The sequence below is a fragment of the Pelmatolapia mariae genome, linkage group LG7, assembly GCF_036321145.2.
Source record: "Pelmatolapia mariae isolate MD_Pm_ZW linkage group LG7, Pm_UMD_F_2, whole genome shotgun sequence".
Classification (NCBI taxonomy): Eukaryota; Metazoa; Chordata; class Actinopteri; order Cichliformes; family Cichlidae; genus Pelmatolapia; species Pelmatolapia mariae.
In genome coordinates, this window is record NC_086233.1 from 53,958,000 (window position 1) to 53,980,039 (window position 22,040).

At 40.0% G+C, this 22,040-nt stretch overlaps 1 protein-coding gene across 9 annotated transcripts in view; it reads right to left on the bottom strand.

Moving 5' to 3' along the window:
* Positions 1 to 22,040, bottom strand: part of mef2aa (myocyte enhancer factor 2aa) — a 59,541-nt gene that overhangs the window by 22,263 nt on the left and 15,238 nt on the right. For all 9 annotated transcript variants that reach the window (XM_063479721.1, XM_063479719.1, XM_063479717.1 and 6 more), the window contains exons 2-3: positions 19,411 to 19,625; positions 12,333 to 12,536 (exon numbers count right to left, since the gene is read on the bottom strand). In XM_063479721.1, the coding sequence (XP_063335791.1) occupies positions 12,333 to 12,536; positions 19,411 to 19,464 (258 nt within the window). In that variant the 5' untranslated portion in view covers positions 19,465 to 19,625. The remainder of the gene's footprint in view (positions 1 to 12,332; positions 12,537 to 19,410; positions 19,626 to 22,040) is intronic.

Below are 22,040 nucleotides of genomic sequence, written 5' to 3' on the forward strand. Positions count from 1 at the left end.
GGAAGCCATATTTTAACGGGTTGCCGTGCCTGCGGCCTCCCCTCACCTCATTCCAGCCGGGTATCTTGGCCCGCTTGCCCTGCAATGCTGTGAATTAGCCCTTGTGCCCGCCGCTACACTAAGCAAGGTAGCGTGCTAATCCTCATGACATCACTATTGTGTCCAGGCCGTTCCATCTAATGTGCTTATCAAAGGGCTTCTTTGAGTGTTAACGTACTAGGAAATCAGCATGGGGAGGTGGCTTATAGGAAGGCTTTTATCTACTAAGGGATATTTCTGCTCTTATATAACATCTTAACACTCTTTCAGTGCCGCCATGTTCCCTTTCCTCTCTGGTGGTGCTGTAGTCTTCACTCAAGGGGAATAAACGCTTCCTCAGGTCGGTCTTTAGCCGCTGTTTGAAACTGTCCAGCACTGGGTTACTAGGAATCCATTTTTCTCCATTTCCTACCGCATACTGTGAGACTAGAGCAAGGAGATTTTAGATAAGGAGTCCTCTGTAATTCCCAGACATATCTTGTTTAATCTCATGACCATTAAACATTACAGAGTGGAGTGATATCAGGATATGAGACTGGATTCATGTCCTTCCTTTAGCACAGTCCATTGTCTAGTTACTCAGTGGACAGGAAAAGAGAACAGGAGGGGGCAACTTGACTGCCTACATTACATTTTGACATTGTTCTCTTGCAGCTGTTAGAAAAACAACATAAATAGTGAGATTCAATCCCACCTGAAAGTAGTGACAATGGAAGACAACAATGAACTAAGGCCTCAAAGTCAGTGGACCATAAGTCGAAAGTGGCAATGCTTGTTAAATAAAATCGTGACAGACAGATAGACATCAGGCAAACCTCTTATATTTTACTGCAAATGATTACCTGCATTTGGTTGACTAGATTCCCAATTTAATATAGTCCATTGATTTTACTGAATGAGGAGTAATTGCTGTGCAGTGAGCAGTCCCTTCAGAGCTTTCTGCTCTGAGACTGTGGTGAATGACTGATGTGACAAAGCTATTAGCTGCCAGAGTCAGAGAGAACAGTCTCAATCAGCGGACTGCATATTTTCAGTATAGACAAGAGGGAATTAAACTACAAATTGAGGATAAAGGCAAACCAATGTCATCATTATCTACAGATTAAAAAGAATGAGAACAAGCACCCTGTGCCCACGTGAAAGTAGTGGCACACATAAAAACTGAACAAACTCTAACAAACACAAAATCCTTCAAACCATTTCAATCTCAGGCTCTTCATCTCCCTCTTTCTCTGGTCATTGAGTGGATCATTAGCTGTCAGAGCCATTGAAACCATACCCCCAACCCTGAACTCCCATTCCTGCTCGCCTCTAAAATATTCATAAGGACAATTAGGAGTTCCGATAAGGCGAGTACGAAGGGCTGGGGGGCGTGCGGCAGAGAGGGCAGGATGTGCCAGCAGGACGTCTGTTCTGCAACACTCTATACCCAGACCACAGACCTGTCCTCATCAATCTGAGACACAGCAGCCTCCCTCTTTGCTCCCAGTCAGGCCGGGCAGTCGGGGGGAAGGTGGCACTGTGCCAGCTAACCCCCCCCTATCCCAGCAGGCTTTGCTCTGTCCTCGCCCCTGGGCAGGAGGGGTTGGCTGCACAGCATGCACAATAGGAGGAGGGGGGCACAAGGGCAAACTGATTGTTGCACGAACTAACTCAGAGAAGCTGTTTTGAACGAAAGCAAGGTCACTGAAGAACATCGAGGGTGGAGTCATGGCTTGAGGTTCTACTAATCTTTATCATAACTAGTATCGCTGTTGATCTGTAACTAGATCAAACCAAATTAGGCCAGCTTAGTGTATGACCTATTTCATGTGGTTCGTGCCACAGTTGATGACAGGTATGTGGTTTGAGCCCAGTTTTGAGGCACTATGGTACACAGAATTTGTGTTATTTGCTATGAAATATACAGTAAAGTAAAATCATGACACCACAAATGTTATAAAAAGCAATTAAAACTAAAAAAAAAGGGAAAAAAGGAAAACAATTTCCTGCTAAATAACAGGTACAGAAGGAAACATTTTTTAGAGTAAATACATGAGAATAAAATGTTGAAAGAAATCATGTCCATTACGTTGAACAGAAAAAATAAAATGTCTGATGACAAAGAAATCTAAGTTAATTTCTGGTGAATAAATTCCAAGGGCAGCTATGCCTCTGCAGTGACTTTAAAAGAACAATTCACAGAAAGCTGAAGACAGGTTGGGGTGCTTTGATGCTAGGTGCAAGAAAAAAGCCAAACAAAGTCAAAATGCATAATAATATAATCTATTTCTTAACAATCGATCTAACAAGTTTAAAAAATACCATCTAAGCACTGGTGCCAAAGAATGTGTCCATAAATAGTTCTCTAGGCTTTCTGAAGGTCTTTAAAAGTTCTTCTTTGGGTATCTGCTGCGTATTGACTAATTTTCAGTCCAGTCCTTATACCTCAGCATTTTCAGAAGAACGCACTTCTCTTTGTTAAACCACTTAAAACTGACCAATGAGGCAGTCAAGCAAAGACATTTAATTAAAGGGTTGAACCACTTTGTGCCTACGCATAACAAAAAACTAAACAAAAAATCAATTTTATATTATATATATTTTGTATTTTTAGGCACTTTGTTGCTAGCAGCCTATTGCAAAAATATTATTTTATTAAATCTATTAAAAAAATACCAATGAGAACACAGTTATTCCCAAATATCTGAGGAAACTGGAGATGTGGAGGACATCAGAAGACATAACAGGCCTAAAGAACTATCGACAATAGATGAAATGTATCTGAAAGTCTTGTCCTGAAGAAACAGATGATTTAACCACTCTGTTTTTGCCTTATATACTGCTCATGTATGTTTGAACATGTTTCAATAAACTTTACACCTATTTTTCATTTTCCTAGCAAAATAAAAAAGACATTTGTGGTGACGCTACTTTTTCACAAAAATCAGATAAAAACAATTTTTAACACTGAAATTTTTTAATGTGTATAAAAATATAACTCTCTCCTTAGTTAACTGAAGTGTGTCCAGTTGAACACACTTGAAACCCTTGAGTCTTAGTAAGCTCACTGGAAAGTACTGTTTAGAATAAGACACAATGTCTTGTGGTCCTTGTTGTTGTTGTATCTCTTTTCATTAGATGCTTACTAAAAGACCCTCCGTTTGAAATGAGACATATGCGACGTAGTTGAGAGGGTGGAAAAAGAGCTCTGACGTCAATGAGGCACGACATGTGCCAAAAGCAAAAATCTCTTAGCAGTAACCTGGTAACAGGAATCGCATACACACACAGCCGAGTCATAATAAAACAATGAGATGTAGTACATGATGGATTTAAAATGCACAGAAAAACAGTGCTTGATTATGGAGTAAAGCCAGTCAGCAATACAAAAGACAACTACAGAAAAGGGATACTGCTGGTTACCCAATAATCAAACTACATTTCAAGATGCCATTGGGTAACAACTACTTAAAGTATCAGTTCCACAGCAGAGCACACGTGTTAGAGAGTCACCTATAGCTTAACCATATATCTGCATGAGCATTGCAACATCTTTTTTATTACACTTAGAAAACTACAAAAGAAGACTGCTGACCTTTTTTTCGCTAAAAGCCCAGAGGAAAAGGAGTCCTTGTCCTATAAAAAGGGGTACTTCTGAAACACAGTGTGTTGCTCGCAACAGAACCATTAATACTGCTCGCTGTGGCAAGAGAACACCTTTCAGAAAACTCTCATCAGACTCCTTCGTGAGAGATATGAAGACATCAAGTGGCATAAGCTAAGTACTTATTTAGATAGAGTTTACTTTTACACTTTGCCCCACATTGGGTATCTCTACTCTAAATATACTGTAGACTCTCTGAGGCTATAAAATTTATACCCTCTGTTGGAACTATAAATGTATCAGAAGTATTCTAGTAGTCCAAAATAAATCGTCCGCTTTTACTATAAAATGTGTGAGTTTATTTTTATCTCATCCCACTGCACTAATCTGAAAATAACTTCTTATCCTGTATGTATATAACAGTTAGTATGTTGGCTCTGACACTCAACACAAGTTAACTCCAGAGCCGACCTGGCCGGAAACACAGGCCCAAAGGTTAAATGTCTGCCCTCAGATACAAAAAAAAAAAAAAAAACAGCCTGTGCACACAGACAGGAAGAAGTGCATCATCTTAACAACACTGTTTGTTTATATGTACGCCAAATGAAGAGGCGATAATGGGATTTCAGAAATACTAATTAATGGCTGCCTCTGTTGCTACATTATCAACCTCTCCAGAGACAACAGACTGACTGACAGGTTTCATATTTATGCGGCAACAAGGAGAAGACACTAAAATAAAAACTAAAAAATAAATAAATTTTCATTATTACAATGCAGTATCACCGAAAACTTCTATTAACTCAAAACAAAAACTTCCAAAACACAATAACATCATATTTAGGTTGGTCTGCAGTATTGTATGTGACCTACAGTTATTAAGTATAAAAAATAATTTTAATATCACTTCAATAAGTCATAGAAGCCCCAAACTACATGTATTTTTTTCTGTAATATTAAAAATGGGCTGGCTGAAAATTTCACATATATTGAAAAGCCCTGGAAAATCAACATCAACCCAATAAATCTATGTCAACAGCAATGACATTTGATTTAGCTTAAAAGGGATATCTCATCACTGCTGCTGTGAGGTCTGTGGCGAAACACCAAAAAGGATGATGATGGTGCAGATAAAGGGTAAAGTAGAAAGATACTGGTGAAGGGCTGAGGCAGATATTGAGCTTTGTAGAGAACTGAGAATGAAGTCATTAAACCGGTCTAATTATTTATTCCTTTAAATAGCGCCCATTGCAGAGAACACAGCAACTTGTGCTTGTTTTGCCTCTTTTCAGACAACAGGGAAATTCTGTCAAAATCAAAACATTTTTACTGACATATCATATAGATATATCATATATCTATATGATATGTCGGTGAAATATCATATATTATATATCATCATAATATATCATATATTAATGTATACGCATTACTGTAAACACACCAGAAAAGTATGGATACTACCAACTTACAGAGAGAGCAAAAGAGAAAACTAATAAATGAATGCTATGTCTTTATGTTTTTCATGACAGCAGAATATAGAAACAGCAAACGAAAAAAAAACAAACAAACATACAAAAAAAAAAAACTTTCTGCAGAAATGAAACCAAGACAATGAAAAATCTTCAAAAATGCATAAAAACTTTGACTGTTGTCACGTACAAGTAATTATCCAAACAACAATTAAAACTCAACACCTAATCATGCATCTGTTCAGTAACTAGTATTACTGAGTGCTATCGTTCACTTAATATAGCCACCCGACACTTAGCACAAACATTGCGTTGTTGAAAATAAAATTCTATACTAATTCAATTCTCCTCAATTCTAAATTTCAGTTAAGTAAATATATCTGTGTAGCTGAACTTGAATGACTTATGTTACAATTGCAAAACTGACCATATACCATTCAAAATATACCACCACCTGTTTTTCTAACCTGGAGAAATTCTCTCATTTTCTACACAGAAAAGTATGCTATGTGTGTTAACGTGTTGTGAAAAAGACTCTTTTTCATTGGTATGAATAACTTTCATAATGTGTACGTGTGTGGGCAGCACATACCTATTACTATATTACTTAAGTGACCAATGAATGAACAGTGCAATAACTGCAGTATCCACCAAACACATTTTGTAGCCTATGAGATAATACCTGAGAGATAAAGAAACAAGCAAATATCGTAGGGCTAAAGAAAAAGCATGAATAGAAATAAATAATCACTTCATTGCCCTTAAAATATGTTTGGATATAAAACTTTTGGATGTCTAAAATTTAGATAGAATTTTTATCTCTCTATTGTCTCCACTAATCAGCCAAGTTGCAGCAGAAGTTGCAAAGAAATTCATGCTGTTGCAGTAAAGCTGACTTTTAATCTTTTCAATTTGTGTTCCAAAGATTTCAATTACACGTGTCAGAAATCGTGTGCTCAGACCGCTCTAAATGCTTGGTTTTTCAAAGGTTTTTTTTTCTTAACTCTTAGCTCTAATTGACATCAAAGATAGGTGATGGCCTTAATATAGTCTGCTTGCACAAGACGGCCAATCACTTGGAAGTTGGCTTAAAGGGAGAGCAGCTAACTGAGCTTGTTTCAGACCAAGGATGAATTAAGGGGCTGCACCAAGGCCCACTAGAGGGTAAATCAGGAATAAGGAATGATGTAAATCTAGAATAAAAGTGCAGAAACAGAAATTAGCATAATAGAAGCACTTTAAATTATGACCATAAATGTGTTTAGTGAGGTTAAAACTGTCCTTGACCTTGAACTGCTATTTCTAATCAGTTCATGTCTGAGTCCAAGTGGATTTTTGTGCTAGATGTGATAAAACACTTCCAGGTGATCGATCCTAATTATTTGCAAGACTGGGATCGACATGAGGTCAGAGACCTTGACCTTTGACCACTAAAATTAAAAATTTTCATCCTTAACTCCAGGTGAGCTAATCCTACCACGACTGCCGCCGGTGCAGAAGCATGAAATATAAATTGCAATCTACTGTTAACTAACATTTCAAGGTCTCTCTATAAACGTGAAGCTTCTGTCAGAGTTGTGTGCAGTATGTATTCACCTGTTAACTCTAAATCAAGTATACCACACTTTACTGCTATTTTTTGAGATGTGAGGCTTTACTTTTATAAATTAAGATTCATTTTGAAATCAATACGTCGAGATATAAAAAAATGCACTTTCAACAGTGCATGTTGCTCAGCAGCAATCTTCACAACACATAATTGGCAAGACATCATCTTGAGTAAATCATGTAGCACTAATAGCAATTTAAAGCACAATTATAAATACACGCTCAGGACAAGCTGCCTCTGGTACTTGGAGTAGTTTCACCAATTCACTCTGATATTCAAGTATTTGTTCTTGCTGTTAAAACCAACACAAATAATCTGCACAGCACAATATCCTAGACAGACTTCAGAGTTGACTGAGTGCTGATCTATTAAATATTTGCAAGGCTAAAGCTCTTTTCTCTCATAAATATTTGATCAGTAATTCTGGTGATGAAGGGTGAGAAAAAATTCAAATGCAATTTGTGTTGGGCTTTTTTTCCCCATGTAAAACAAATAAAGTATTAAACAAAGCCGGAGCCACAGCCTGACTTTGTTAACACATTTGCTAAAGTAATATATTTTTTCAATTTTAATCTGAGCACCTGATCTGATCTCTCTGATCTCTGATCAGCTCTTTGGAAATGTTTCATTCTGTCAAAAAGTCACAAGTCGTTCAAAGATAAAAAAAATCACAGCTTTTTCAAGTGTAGTTTGAAGCGTTCATTTTTAAGAAATGTCTGTAAAAAAGAAGCCTTCTTTGAGTAAAATAACACTCCACTATTTCTCCACTCTCATAAAGTAATAAATAAGAAATCACATTCACTGAATGGAGGCTTAAGACGGTTTTCTGCTTGTTTTTTTTCTCATGTTCTTCCATCTCTCTTCCTTAATCCCCCCCATCCATACACCCCCGGCCCATTCCCCAGCCTCCATTTCCAATGAGCCACCAGCAGGAGGATAATTGATCAATCATGCTAATTGAAGAGTCTGGACAGCTAGACCACCATAGCAGATGTGCCAATTTGCATTCATTAGGATAGAAATGAGCCTTAATCACTGCTCAGCCTTTGATTGACGAACATAAATATCTCCTGTCTGAAACTCCCGGTGCCCATTCAGCCCAAAGCTTTTCAAGGGATTCATTCTATAACTGGTAATAATATTTATTTTGCTTTGAGCTGTAAATCACAGAAAAAAAAAAAACACTTGCGAGGCACAGCTCATCACTTAATGCAATGATCGTCTCCATCATTTAAAGTGTAACACGCAGAATGAGGGACATGAGGAGAAATTAAACCTTGAATTGTGGTAAATGCATGCGTAGCTTTTGTCGTCGCGAAATCTACAGCACACAATGTGTGACATTCAGTAATGGTCAACATTTACATACCTTATTAATACAGCTCAGTTTATGACAAAAGTTCATAGTGATCATGAAATAAAGCCTAATGGAAATTACCTGATAATTCTGTGCTCATTTCCTCTCACTGTACTGGTCTTGTGAGACGGGGGGACTGCTCGTTCATAAATACAGAAGGAATTGTCCCTTTTTCCCCGAGTCACAATAACAATGGCCACCTCTCTTTATTATGAGTATGATAAGCAGAATTTCCCTATGAATGATCTCACGCTGTTTATTCTCAGAAACCATCAGGGTAAAAGACATGAAAAGGAGCGCTAAAAAGTCACTTCTTTGCATATAGCACTCTCCGGGTATTTAAAAGGTATCGTTATTTCACTCCAAGCGCATTCCTGAAATTAGATTATAGTCTATTCACAACCTTGATTTCATGAGATTAGAATTAAGTGTCAATTAATGTTTATTCCATGTGCCTACAAACCTGATTAATGCTAACCTATACCATATACCTTAATTGCATCGAATTGCTTAAATAGGGGACAGATTGATGCCAAATTATGCCTGTGAAGTTAATATCTTATTTCAGGGTTTCTCCTGGAGAGACACAGGGATCTTTCTGTGTGCAGAAACACAGCGTGAGGTTATAGCAGAGCACAAATCTCATTAGCTCCACAAGCGGAGACGAGAGTAAGACTAAATATTATTAGATTAATCTAATGACTAACGGCAGCATTTTCATTTGTGGAATAAACAGAATTCAATAAGTAACACAATAGAAACAACATCATGAAAACTTCATTCAGGAATACCCTACTCAGTCCACTGTTACATTAAATAACCCTAATGCTTGAGAATATGCTGAGACAACATGAGCTATAAATGCTAAATAAGTCATCTTTATTTACAGTAAGAGACATTGCTGGTAGTCACTCAGGCCATGTGATTCTGACAAAATTATTTATTTAACAAATTAAAACAGCAGCTTGTATAAAAACACCCACCTGTCCTTAATAGTAAAAGTGGTGAAAGGTTTGTTTGATGCACACAGGTGAATTCATAAAAAGACAGATTTTACACCACTGCTCACCCTCACCTGGAGTGACGGTAAGGTTAGCACATGCAGACAAGAACTACCAAAACACACACACACACAACCAGGGTAGAAAAATCTGAGCCTACTGCTCTGCTTTGGACTGCGAGCCAAGTTTGAGACAAAGTCCATAGCCCTCCACTGGGTTATCAAACTGTGGCCAAGGCATGCATCCATCTGTGGAAAACATGGAGACTGTTCTCCCACACTGCACAGCCCAGCCTTTATCTACAGATGGTACTACTGAGCAAGAATGTGACCTTTGATTTTGTTTCTCACATGGAAAGGTCTTACCAATGAAAAGTGGGTGAGCATTTTTCTTTCCTCCAAAACAGGACAAATGAGCACATGGCTGTTTTTATGGCAAAGATTTGTTTAACGCAATTTAAAAATTTAGATAAGTGTCCCGTGTAAGTGCCCTCATGTGAGGCCTATTTCAGTAGATAAATGAGGAAGGGGTGGATTCTACCCATTATTATAAATGCATCAGCTCCTCTGTGTAGTGTACAAGGATTTTTACAGCTGTGGTGAAGCACAAAAGCTGGGAAAGTGCTCACCAGCAGAGACGGTCAGAAAAACAGCCGAAATTAGGCTTTCTCTTAAAATATGATCAGATCCGAGCGGGAACTTGTGGGACTGGAAAATAAAGCCAGCACAGAAATGCAAACAAAGCTGCAGTTCCTGAAGTGGCCACTTTTACAGTGGAAATAAACACAGTTTTGGCCTCAAAAGCTTATTTTCCCCTTCATTATGACTGAAACCTCTACATCACCCTATCACAGTTGAGATAGATCCCACCCCCTCACTACCCAGAAATGAACAAGCAGTTAAGAAAATGGATGGATGACAAACTGTTAAATGTATGTATTATGAGCTGTTGACAGGTGAGTGCCACCCAGGCAGCTAGTTAGCGAAATACGCCTCTCCACTGCATAACAAATAACACGGCTCAGTTGTGGATAATTATGTTAAACGCAGGGGCGGATCTACTGTGTTAGCATGTGGCCTAAAATATTCTCTTGCCAACCCTAGCTAAACCAATTAGAATGTTACAGATAATGTTTATAGGAAACATGTGTATACTTACTGCATTTGATGTATTTTAACCATATATAGTATATATATTACAAATTGTAACACATACATATGTGTAAAGAAATGGCTTTGATTTTGCCACCCCATCTGATTTCCATGCCACTCTAGAAAGTTTCTCTAGATCCGCCCCTGGTTGAAAGCTAAGTGAAGTTCTAGTAAGTTCTAGTACATTTGCTAGAATTAGCAAATAACTTAGCAATCCATCAAATATGGTCATTTCTGGCTAATGATGATGATTAAAACAATGACAGTCATAATGCTAAAACTGGCACATCAAAACGGGAGTTCATGGGTGACGTCACAGTGGCTAGAACTATCTTCTACATGTATATATACAGTCTATGATTGGGTCATAGCCTCCACACATTATCAGGCTCCTCAGACACAGCTCTCTGAAGAATGAATAGTGAGACAGTGTGTTGATGCTGTTAAGTGGACTGGGTTGGTTACTTCAGCTCTGTTTCACATCTGAACCCTGACCACACAGCTCGCAGGCAGAGGGGCATTTGTTATAAACTGCAAAGACGCTGGCCGAGTGAGCCGGGACAACGGTGGCTTGTTCTCGCCTTTTATACAGCGGGGCAGCTTGATGGGGTCAGCCAGCAGTACTAGGTGGGAAAATCAGCAGGAGAACAAAAAAATGTACATTCCAATTACACCAAGCTGTTCACATAAACATACATCTGCAGACCACAGATATAGAGCGTGGTGTGGATTGACCCGGCTGATACGTGGTGAAAAAAAATCCCATGACTCTCAGTGCAAGGTGTTTGCGGGAAGTCTTCGTTGTAATAAGACAGCCTCCAGAGTCACAGCAAAAGCAAAACTGTGGTCACTGTTATGTAAGGAAAGTATTTATGTATTTTTTATGCAGGTGAGCCCTTGCTCTGCTCTGAGGGCCCCTGATGGAGGAGTGACTGCATGAGTGTACGGATGCCAGAACACTCTTGTGCAGCTCTGCCAAGCAGGTAATTCACAAGCAGCAGCAGTATAAATAAAAGATAATGGGCCACAGCTGACTCCTTTATGCTGCATGTAATTTCACTAATTCCTCCAAGTGAAAGTCTTTTTTAAACAGGCATTCTTGATTTTTTTTCTATCCATTCTGGCCCATTTTAAACTCTTAATGTCTCTTAATAGTGCAGGAGTAATAAAAATGCTATATGTTTTAGTGGGCAGGTGGCAGTAAAAACAGAGAATTGGGATGTAGCAGTTTGCATGGTCTATTAAAAAGTGTCTTGCTGCAGAAAATTATCATCTAAGTCTATTTCAAATAATAGCAATAAAGATTAATGGGCAACTTCATACTGAGAGTGTGGATTCCATCAATAGGCATTAACATACATTGTGTGTGCTTTCATCTAGTCAGAATGAAGATACCGGCCTCTTAAAGCAGATCTTGAATAAGCTGAGAAACCACACATGTGCCAATGCAAGATGTTTGGAACAGGATGTATCCCTAATTATTCTCATTTACTTTGGCTTTTACGCTTTTGGCTGACAGTTTTGTATGCTGGCATAACAAGTGGCTTACTCTTCCGCTAGTCGCTGGGCATGCAGGAGCTGCCAGGAAACCCAAGTGCTTGTTGAGTTTTATAAAGCTGTATGGAATGTACTAAACACTGTATTTCTCTGAAAAAAATACTGCAGCATTGGGCAAGCTAACTGTGTGTACTGAGGAGTAGCCAGAGAGCTGTGCCCTGCAGGTACAGTATCTATGGGAAACAAGGTCAGCAATGGTGGTCGGCAGCTACTGTGTGCATGAGTGTGCAGAGATAGGTTTTCCACGTCAGTTGATGGGCCTAAGAGAAGTTGAACTTATCAGAGAGTGCAGACCTCCTGTGCCCTATCTGAATGGTGACTAGAAGGAAACTGCTATTTGTTCCTGACAGCACTTACAAACCAAGCCAACAGTTATCAAAGAATAAATACGTCTTTAAAGTGGAAGCCAAGCAATAAAATAATTTAGCCTGCATAAACCCGAGGATATGTTTTGTATAACAAAGCATAAGGAAGATAAACTACATGCTCAGTGTGAGGTTAAAATGGCATGGTGTGAAAGAAGTTTTTTATTGCAAATTAAGAAAGCGGTGCTTGCTCACCTCTACAATGTCAGAGTTGGTTCTGCTCTCGTGGGGCTCGTTGTACTCTGTGTATTTCAGCAACACTTTGTCCATGTCTGTGCTGGCGTACTGGAACAGTTTGTTAGAGCTGTTGAAAATGATGAGGGCGATCTCACAGTCACATAGTACGCTCAGCTCATAGGCCTTTTTCATCAAGCCAAACTTCCTCTTTGTGAAGGTAACCTGAGGAAACACAGAAAGCAGGCAAAGGAGAACATTTTTATTTGTACACACAGTTTGGTTTAATTTGCACTTTAGCATTCTCATTACAACGAAAAGCTGTAGTCAGTAGTTGCTGTGTGATTATTAGTGGTAAAAGGGGTATTTACATATTTTTTTGAAATAAAAAACTCTTTAAAGTACATTTAAAATCTTCACGTAAATGCAGAGAAGTACTATCAACAATAATAATAACAGCCACTGTCAGTGTTGTCTGTTAAACTGCTAGATACATGCATTAAGCCCTGTAAGCAGCGTATAATCGATCCAGGTGGATCTTATAAAGGAATGTTTGTATGTAAACTGTCCATGTCTTAAACAGCTGATATTTCAACATAAATGCAACACTTGAGTGAACTGCAGCAGAGATGTATAGTAGAAAAAAACATTAGAATCAAGCATGGTAACACAAGATAAGAAAGGCAACAACACTGCTGTAAACAAGGTGACAGATAACAAATTCATTTCTGCTTTAGTAACAACTGAAATAACATAGTGCATATCTGAAATGTCTAGTTATCGGGCCAGAGGTCAGGGTTAGAGCCACGAGTCAGCGAGCTGAGTCAGAGCTTTGGCAACAACAGGGGTCCATACATTACTGTAGTCCCTGTCTCCATATACGGAAAGCTATCTCTGTAGTGCAGCATAAGCCTTGTAACACGAGCCCTCAGATGGGACTTTGGGTCATACATCACTCCAATGGTAACGCAACCCTCTGCAAAGTGACTTTCTGTCCTGTAGCTCTGCAGCTCTGTCTCTGTGGTCACTCACACCAATTCACATGTGTCATTATGTTACACTACCTCTTTACAGTAAGCTACACTCATTTCTCAAACTAAAAACACTATTAGTGAGGAGACTGGACACAAATACAGCCGTTGTCTCGCTTGTGTGCAGAAATCTGTTTTGGAAATGCGTTGCTTTTTTTAATCTGACTTTTCACAGCATATGTCTTGTCAAATTGTGGCTTGAGAATGTGCTAGTAAAAGCTGCGCTCAGAGCTTTCCGTCTTACAAAGCAGTGCATGGGGTCTATATCCTCCATCAGTTTTATTGACCTACTAAGAGAGGAGTTGAGGAGATGAGCTTGCTTTGTTCAACTTTAATTGGTCACAGCTCGCGGCTATACCCTCATTTTAACTGGTATAATGCAGTATAATCTTATGTGTTGCATAGTGTATGTGTAACCGCTAAGGCAGCGGGGTCACTACAGCTGTGATAAATGAATTTTAAATCTTCCACGCTACAGGTAATTACACCGGATCATTATTCCTGTTGTAGACACACCGGAGCCTGTCCTGCTGTCATTTTCTTTTCACTGCACAAATGTTATTCAAGCTCATATGACAAAACAACATTCTAACATGAAATTTCTTAAAATCACAAGGTTTAAGTACAGGAGAAGCTGAACCAAATAACATGTTTCCTTACAAATCACAGTGACAGAGTGTTTGAGTGAGTTTGGCTGACAGGGAAAAAAAGCATTTTCTCAAGTGGGGGATCAAGCCGGGACCAGCCTCTTTCTACCTAGTTGGAGTTGTAACCACCTGATACTAGTCTCCTCTGATTAAACACCAGCGATGCCCACTCGCTCATTTACCCGCTTGCGTATTTGTTTGCCTAACCAACTGGAAAGCAGCGACTGTCATGCGGGAAAACGATTAACAAATTGTATGCTTTTTAGCAGATGAATGTGGCTGTTAAGCCATGGAGATGTCACCTTTCAGCAGGAAGCCCAGGATGAGATGCTGAGCGAAGACTTTGTTCCACCTGGATGCATGGCTGTGCTGAGTGCAGAGCTGCTGACCCAGGCATCGCTTCATTTCAACCTCAGCAGCAGTACTGAGACCTGGTCCTTGCCCCAGTCACAGACAGAGTAACTCTACAAGGGCTAGCTACTGCTCACACTTCCATTAAAATGTGACAAGCATATTATTCTTCTGTACGTACACACTTAGGTTATTTTGTAACTGTTTGCCCTATTTTTATCCTTTTGTTAGAACATGTAAGACGTCCATCTAAATTTGATGGGTCACAACGCAAAAAATAAAAAATAAAAGGTTTGGGGCATATGGACCAGCATTCACAAATGCACAAACCTCAATCCACCCCCATCTTTTCTGGGGTGACTGGTGCGACAGTGGAAAACCACAGACATCCTTGAGGTCAAGTGGGAGGTTCAATGGCAAAGCTTTCCTATGCTTCACCGAGTCAAATACACCCACAAACACACTCGATGCGGTTTTAACATGTTTTCGAATCGCTCCTGCAGTAAGATGTGGTGCAAATTTAGTCGAACTCCCTGACTAATTCATGTAATTCACAGCGACAGGATTAGCCTCAGTATTGTAAAATTCTACACCACACTGTACCAGTGCATCTCACAGTTGTTCACAAAAATCGTATGCCGCGGCAAAAAAAGACAGGCCACATTTAAACTTCCAACACATTTAAGTGATCCCAGCTTTCTGTGCTTGATAAGGTCATTTTAACAGCTCACACAATACCCAGCAGATCAGCGAGCCTCTGCCACACTGAAAACTCTCTGATGCTTTAAGAAGCTCTCTCAATGTCTAGATAAAGTAGTAATTCCACTCTCAATTCACACTTTCTGCATTTCTACCTTCTTCCCAAGAGCCCCACCACCACAACCTGTGTTTATAGAGCTTTAATTGAGGTAGGTAATTTACTTTTTATATACATATTTTTATAGCAGACCAAACTAAATGCTGCTGCAGTTCTATCTTTCCCTAAGCGATAGCAAGTTCAGCTAATGGGGAAACCTTCTTTGGAACAGACAAAATCATACTCGAGGGGTAAATTTAAAAAACTGCATATGAACGGCAACAAGTAAATTTGGGCTCATCAGCAATACAGTGGCCTGTTTGTTAAAAATAATTATGGACCTGCTTAGCTGGTAAAATGCAATGGAAATGTTTGACTGCACAACGTATAGACCTTTAGTGTAAACATACAAGCATGGGTCTGTCACGTATGCTTTTACTGCTGTATTCGGTTTATGTTTTATTATCTTCAACATTCACAAGACAGGCTCAGCCATGGAAACTTGTGTAGCATATAACAGCATATGCTACAACAAACTCCAATACACACATTCACACAGAACTGACTTGTCAATCAAATGGTCTATCAATGTCTGTCCGCAGGCAGAGGTGCCAAGATGACAAACAAGACATCTGGGACTGAGAGTGCAGCTGTGACTGGAGCATGGCAGGAGATGCCTGAGTCACTAACACCTTCAGAGGGGTGAGGAGCTAGCGGCCTTATTAGAACCTCATGTCACCTCTGACAGCCCCCATGGCAGACATGAGAGCGGGCTTCAGAGACAGTGAAGTCTGGCACCAGCTGGCAGAGTGACCCAGGCCCTGTGGCTGCTGCCCTGGCTCCGCAGTGGCAGAGTGTGTGGGCTTAGGAGATGAGCCAGGGCCACTGTGACTGTCTGCCTGGATCAGCTCTCTCTGAGAGAGAGGACAGCCCGAGGAACCCCATGTGGACATTCGAAGGCACAATGGGCTAATCCAGTGGGTGGGATTGACCTTGAAACCTACAGTAGCTGTGACGGATCCTGTTTAGCGGAGACGATGACATGCAAGGTAACAAAATGTAAGTAGGTTTCCTGGAAATATCTCTAATCAATAACAAGAATGATGCATTTAACGGATAATTAATTTGTTCTGTTTATTGAAAACTGTAACTGAGAGAGTGTGTTGTGTTCAATATACTCTAAGTAAACCTGCTGCCCTGTCTAAAACCAAGACGAGATGAGCTAATTAATGGAAACAAGCACTATTTCCACTTTCCTTTTGGACTTTCATACACCAAACAATAAAGAGATGATGCAACAAATAACAGATTCATCTCAAAGTACAACCTGTCTGTAATGCTTTGTGCTACTTCATCCTTCTGCATCACAATTTTAATAAATCCACGTATCATCTTAAACAAAGAAAACAGTGCAGATGCACTGGCTCTTAAATTTAAAACTTTTCTTCTGTTCTTTCCATTGTCTATCAACAAACTCTTTAAGTGTCAAAAATATATATCAATTAAAAAATAAATATATAACAATGACTGCTCAGAACTTCAGGACTGAGTGAAAGCTGAAAAAGAGGCGCTATGTGCTGTGTTGCTCCCTGGAGAGTAAGTGAGAGAGAGTCTCTGCTTGCCTACAGGCATTTGACGTGCTGGAGCAAAATCCAAAATGAGCCACAGCAAGGGCAGGCAACCCTCCACCCAGCAGCAAAATCATCAAACTTTTAATGACTTGGACAATTACCCCCAGTGAGCCTGCTTAATGGCATCCAGAGGACGTCACTAGACACTGCTCACTAGGCCTCACCAACATGTACACTAACTTACGAGACTGATGCATACCTTGGCTTCTTCACTACTGTTCTCCCTATAGTTTCACAAAAATCGCAGCTGCTTTGGGAAGAAGGTAAAACTCACTGAATTGGCTCAGTGCTCTTGGCCCTACTATTGTTATTTTGTAAAGAACATGAGTTCCAAACCTCTGAAGTCTGAAAGAATGACAACTTTCTACTGTTGAAGACTAAATTTTATTACTGGTCCGTCCAGTCTTCTAGAAACTCAAAGTAAAAGAGGAAAATATAAGAACCTTTCAATCTGCACATGATGCCTGTACCTGTCTGTGTCTCAAAAGGTAATAATTGCTCTGAATACATCAAATCAGAAGAATCGTGCAGGTTGTTATCTTGCATTCATTTGCAATCAGTAAAGTCGGTCTAGCTGATGACTCTACTGCTGCCATCATTTAGCCAAGCCATGGAACAGAAACTGGCTCTTTGCCGTTGTACAGTAAGCATTATACGACCTCAGTTTGCTCCATGTCTCATTCTCCAGTGCATCTCTGCCAGGTCAAACAGCAGAAAGCGGCACAAAAATACTCTGCCCTACACATGATGTATTAAACAGTTACACATCAATTTGTCATACATGCACAACACACTTCATTAGAATATAAACCTACCTGCGAAGTTCACAGCTTGCACTACGCTGTAACTACTTACCTTCTCAGCCTGTGTCACACACAGTGTTATAAATCCTGAAGGGTTAACAACCCTCCTAAAACACTTGCAGAGACAATGCAAGGGAGCCCCTGTTGTCCTTACACAACATCCTCTATAGAAATACTGTCTAATTAGTCCACTTAAGAACCTCTTTCATTTCAGTGTTACACTATGGAAAACTAACAGCAAAGATTTAAACTGTCTCCTGACAATGGGGAACATATGCTAATGGCTATTCCCCCTTGGTTAGGAGCACGCCCAAGGGAGATGGCACTGTGCGCTTCATGGCCCACGGAAAAAAAACGAGAGGGAGAAAAAAAAAAAAAAGCCACATACGCATACATCACCTTATACCAAAGCTTTATTTTAGCACAGCCTATTGTCACAGCAGATTCTCTGCTGAGCCAGCTAAAACCAAACTAAATGCTAAATGTAAGCTGAAATGCCTGCATGCTGCTGATAAACTTTCTCACAAATTATCCAGTCAGACATTTAAAATCTGATGCAAACACTAGACTTTGGAAGGCATGTTAATAATAAGCTCTTCAGCTTTACTTTCCTGTAAAACAACACTGCAAAATGTGTCCCCTCACCGCCTCATATATGCAGTGCAAAGAATGGATCTTCTGAAGAGTTAACCTGCTCGCCTAGCAATCAGAACACAACCTGTTTTCATATAACTTTATGTCCTTTTTTTCCTTCATGTCACAGGTCACTGAATAGAGCTTGGATACCACCAACGAGCTTAGACCGATTCCCCTAACGCCCCCCTATTTGGAACCCACCCAGAACCAGGTGTAGTGCTGATAATTGGCCCACACTGTGGAATTTTGTTTTGCACTTGACTGAACTGCTAGCCTCACAGATAGAAACATAGTCAGAGTACCAACTGCATATTACCACATAATTAATCATGTTTAGCCGATGTTAACCAGATGCGTTCTATCTAGATACAGGAAACCTATGTATCTGCATTAATTGGTATAATTTGTCAGAAACAGTGCACATGCTTCCTTAACTTAGCTCTTAAATCATAGTGAGCGTAGCTAAATAAGACATACCATTTCTGCTATAGATATCTGCACCTGTTATTCATGTTTCAAACAGACCCAGGCTGTTTTTTTACTGTTTTGCTGTTTAGGAGTTTATATTTAACATGAGCAGACAGAGTGAATTCCAGCTCTTTCCCGCTTTGTGGCTAGTCGGGACCAGCGAGGCCAAGGCAAAGAAGGGTGCTGTGTGTCCTTCTGACCCACCCTACAAATGAGAGGGTGCTGTGGTGCAGTGGCTGCTCCTAATTACTACCAAACAGCTGCAAACACACAGGGCTACAGCAAAGGGCCCCAGCCATACTGCCGGGCCAGGGGACAAGCCCTACAGTGTGGGAAGGCCACAGGCAGCCCGCTGCACTTCTTGCAACACTCAGTACACTCCCACGCCATGAGGCCCCCGCTGTGGCCCATAGCTGCTGCTGCCTCATCAACTTCTCTGGTTGAAATTGCAGGGTGGCAAGGGAATCATGTCTGTAAATGCGACCGCACTGACAAAGAAATGTCATGGTCCCTGTTCAGCTGGCTGGGACTTTGGGGAGGGAGGTATGTCTGTTCAGATCCTTGCACACCATGACAGCTGCTGAACTTTTCCAAGAAGGAAAACAGAGAAAAACTGTAACCGTCAGATAGATACAGAGAAGCATGTAAAGATACAGAAGCATCTTTTAAAACAGTCTTAGATTAGACACAGACAAACACAGATATATAGATGAACTGTTATCTCTGTCCCACTCACCTGCCTGTTCCTTTCGTCCATGATCCTCGTGATCTGTATCTTCTTTCGCCCCATGGCTGTCTCCTTTCCTGGTTCTCTGACACCTCAACAATATCAGAAAAACAACACTCGTTCTTCCTCCTCTCTCCTAGCACATTGTGCAAAAGTCTCTCTTCTTATATTGGCTCTCACACTTCTCAAGACACTCTTTGTTCTTCAGCAGACCACACCAGGATCTGAAAGAGGACCAAAAGAGAAAGAGAAAAACTGAAAGTTAATATGACACCCAACAACATCTCCCAAAGTACCAGAGGGTTCTGCATTTTGTACTCAAGCACATACAGAAACTATGAGACCTACATAGCGTGCTGTTATCTCTTTGACTGCTTCAATTGTTCCACAGCTGAAATCACTGAAAGGCAGGTTCACCCTAAATGGGAAGGAACTATTCAAGTCTCCTTGACATTTATTGGGTTTTTTTCTAATTAGAAGCTCATATTTTGAAAGAACAGTTTGACATTTTGTTAGGTTTTATATTTTTCTGACAAAGTTAAAATTGATACCAAAGCCAGTGGTGTTTTAAATTAGAAAAGCAAATGGAAACTTTTGTCCAAAGGTGACAAACTACACCCCCCGAGAACCTCTGAAGTACACCAATTAGCAAGTAATCTGTGCTAAGTCTATAAAAAGTTAAGAGTCAAGGGAAAAAAAAACAATTCAATATCTTATTAAGGGTTATTTGCTTGGTTATTTCTTGGCTGAGAGCACTACCTTCCTGGAGTCTCTGGTCGTTGCCTGGCAACTGGTTTCAACTGGTGTGACTAAGTGAGCTCTGAACTTGTAGGCAAATTTAGTTCCCTTCACAGAGATTCAGGTTAACCATTTTCTCTATTTTCAGGCTTTGTAATAAGTTAAGCTAAGCTAAGGTAAGATAACCAGAAACTAGTTGTTCATTTGACTTTTGAGGAGAGGTATAAATCCTTCCACAAAAGTCTTTTAAAGAAAGTGAAGAAGTGTATTTCTATAAATGCCAAACTTTTAGTATACTCACCTACTTTAAGTTAGCATTTGTCTTATGCTTACATTTAACACTATTTCACACATTTAACACAGAATGCAAGGTTTTTATTAAACAAAAACTTCTAGTCAGTCTCTCCCCCCACCTGTACACATAGCCAGTTTTCAAAAAAAGATCGTGCTGTCCCGAGAAGGCAAATTATGGACACTGTGTCCTCTTAGGAGAGGGACCATCTGGATTGTTACTCACACACAGTTAAAAGCAGGCATACACGATGGTAAAGGGAGCAGGTTGGGTTTGGCGGCTTTAACAGAGTAGTTGAAATCTATGCATGACACTCCCTTGCTCTAATTTTGGGTTTACAGAATGAAATGTACAGTAGTTCATTCTTTTTTTTTTATCCCATAACGTTTATATTGGCCATATAAAAGTTATCAAGGGGCACCAATGGCCCATGCGTGACACAGACTGGGATTAAATGATGTGCAATACATAGCATAACTAACCTTTTTGGTAACTGGCTTTGATAGCAAAGTTTTTTCCTGAAACAAATAGATTTGAAAAAAAGTGTACCTTCCTCAGCCAGTAATATTTTTTTAACGGTCTGAGCTTGGTTACACTGATGCCAGCTTTGCTGTTGAGATGATGAAGAGGGAGAGCATAGTTTGGTGTTACAATAGGGTGGTTGAAATCTCCAGGGTTATAGGAGAAGCCAGAGGGATAAAAAGAATTTGGAATATATTCCCACATGAGCTTGTAACCTGGCCAGTGGTTCAGACCACAGTGTTCCCCAAGGAACATCTAACTCTGTCCTGTCTCTACTTCTCTGGAAGAAGAGATATAGCCCCCTCCCTGGAGGCACATCCATCACTTACACCCAGCAAATAGAAAATGTCCAAACAACTGAATTTCCCCCATGAGTACAAATGTAGAAAGGTTAACAACTCGGGCCTTTAGATGCAGTCAGCAGTTGCGAGGTGAGGAAGCCAGGGGCCGATTTGGCAGTGAAAACGAAAATGACCAGTTGCAGTGGCACACAGTCATTATGGGTTACAGATGGACTGGCATTATGGTGTCTGGCTGTCTGAATCGGGGCTCCACTGTAGGCAAACTTGACTGAGATCACCTTGCTAACTTCCCACGCGTGGCTGTCTGAGCCAGGAAAGAAACTGTCTGAACCCCCACAAAGAATTTCCCCAAACCACATCACAACAGGCCAGGGAGAATGACAGTGCTCTTGTTCATTCAGCATTTTACACACAAACTAATGTTTGAATTAAAGGGAGCCCTGGGCAAAGGGTGTCTATTCCACTAAAGAAATACACTGGCCACCCTGAAGTTTAATATATTAGTATGGGAGACAACTGTAGCAATACAGTAGCTGCACTGTCAAATTCAGTGACTTTACTTCTTTTAAAGTAAAATAAATGCGATTTTCAAGTTCAACACCAAACAAACAAGTTCAAAACTTGAAAGAAAAACTCATCACCCTGGTGCATTTTATCTGCAAAGATTATGAGAACATCATTTTGCTCCTCCTCTGTGTTTGTCAAGTTTTATCTGTGCAAGTACATGTGAATATGGTGTCAGTTTTGAGATGTTTTATCTAATCACTTGCCAAGGCTAGTCTGAA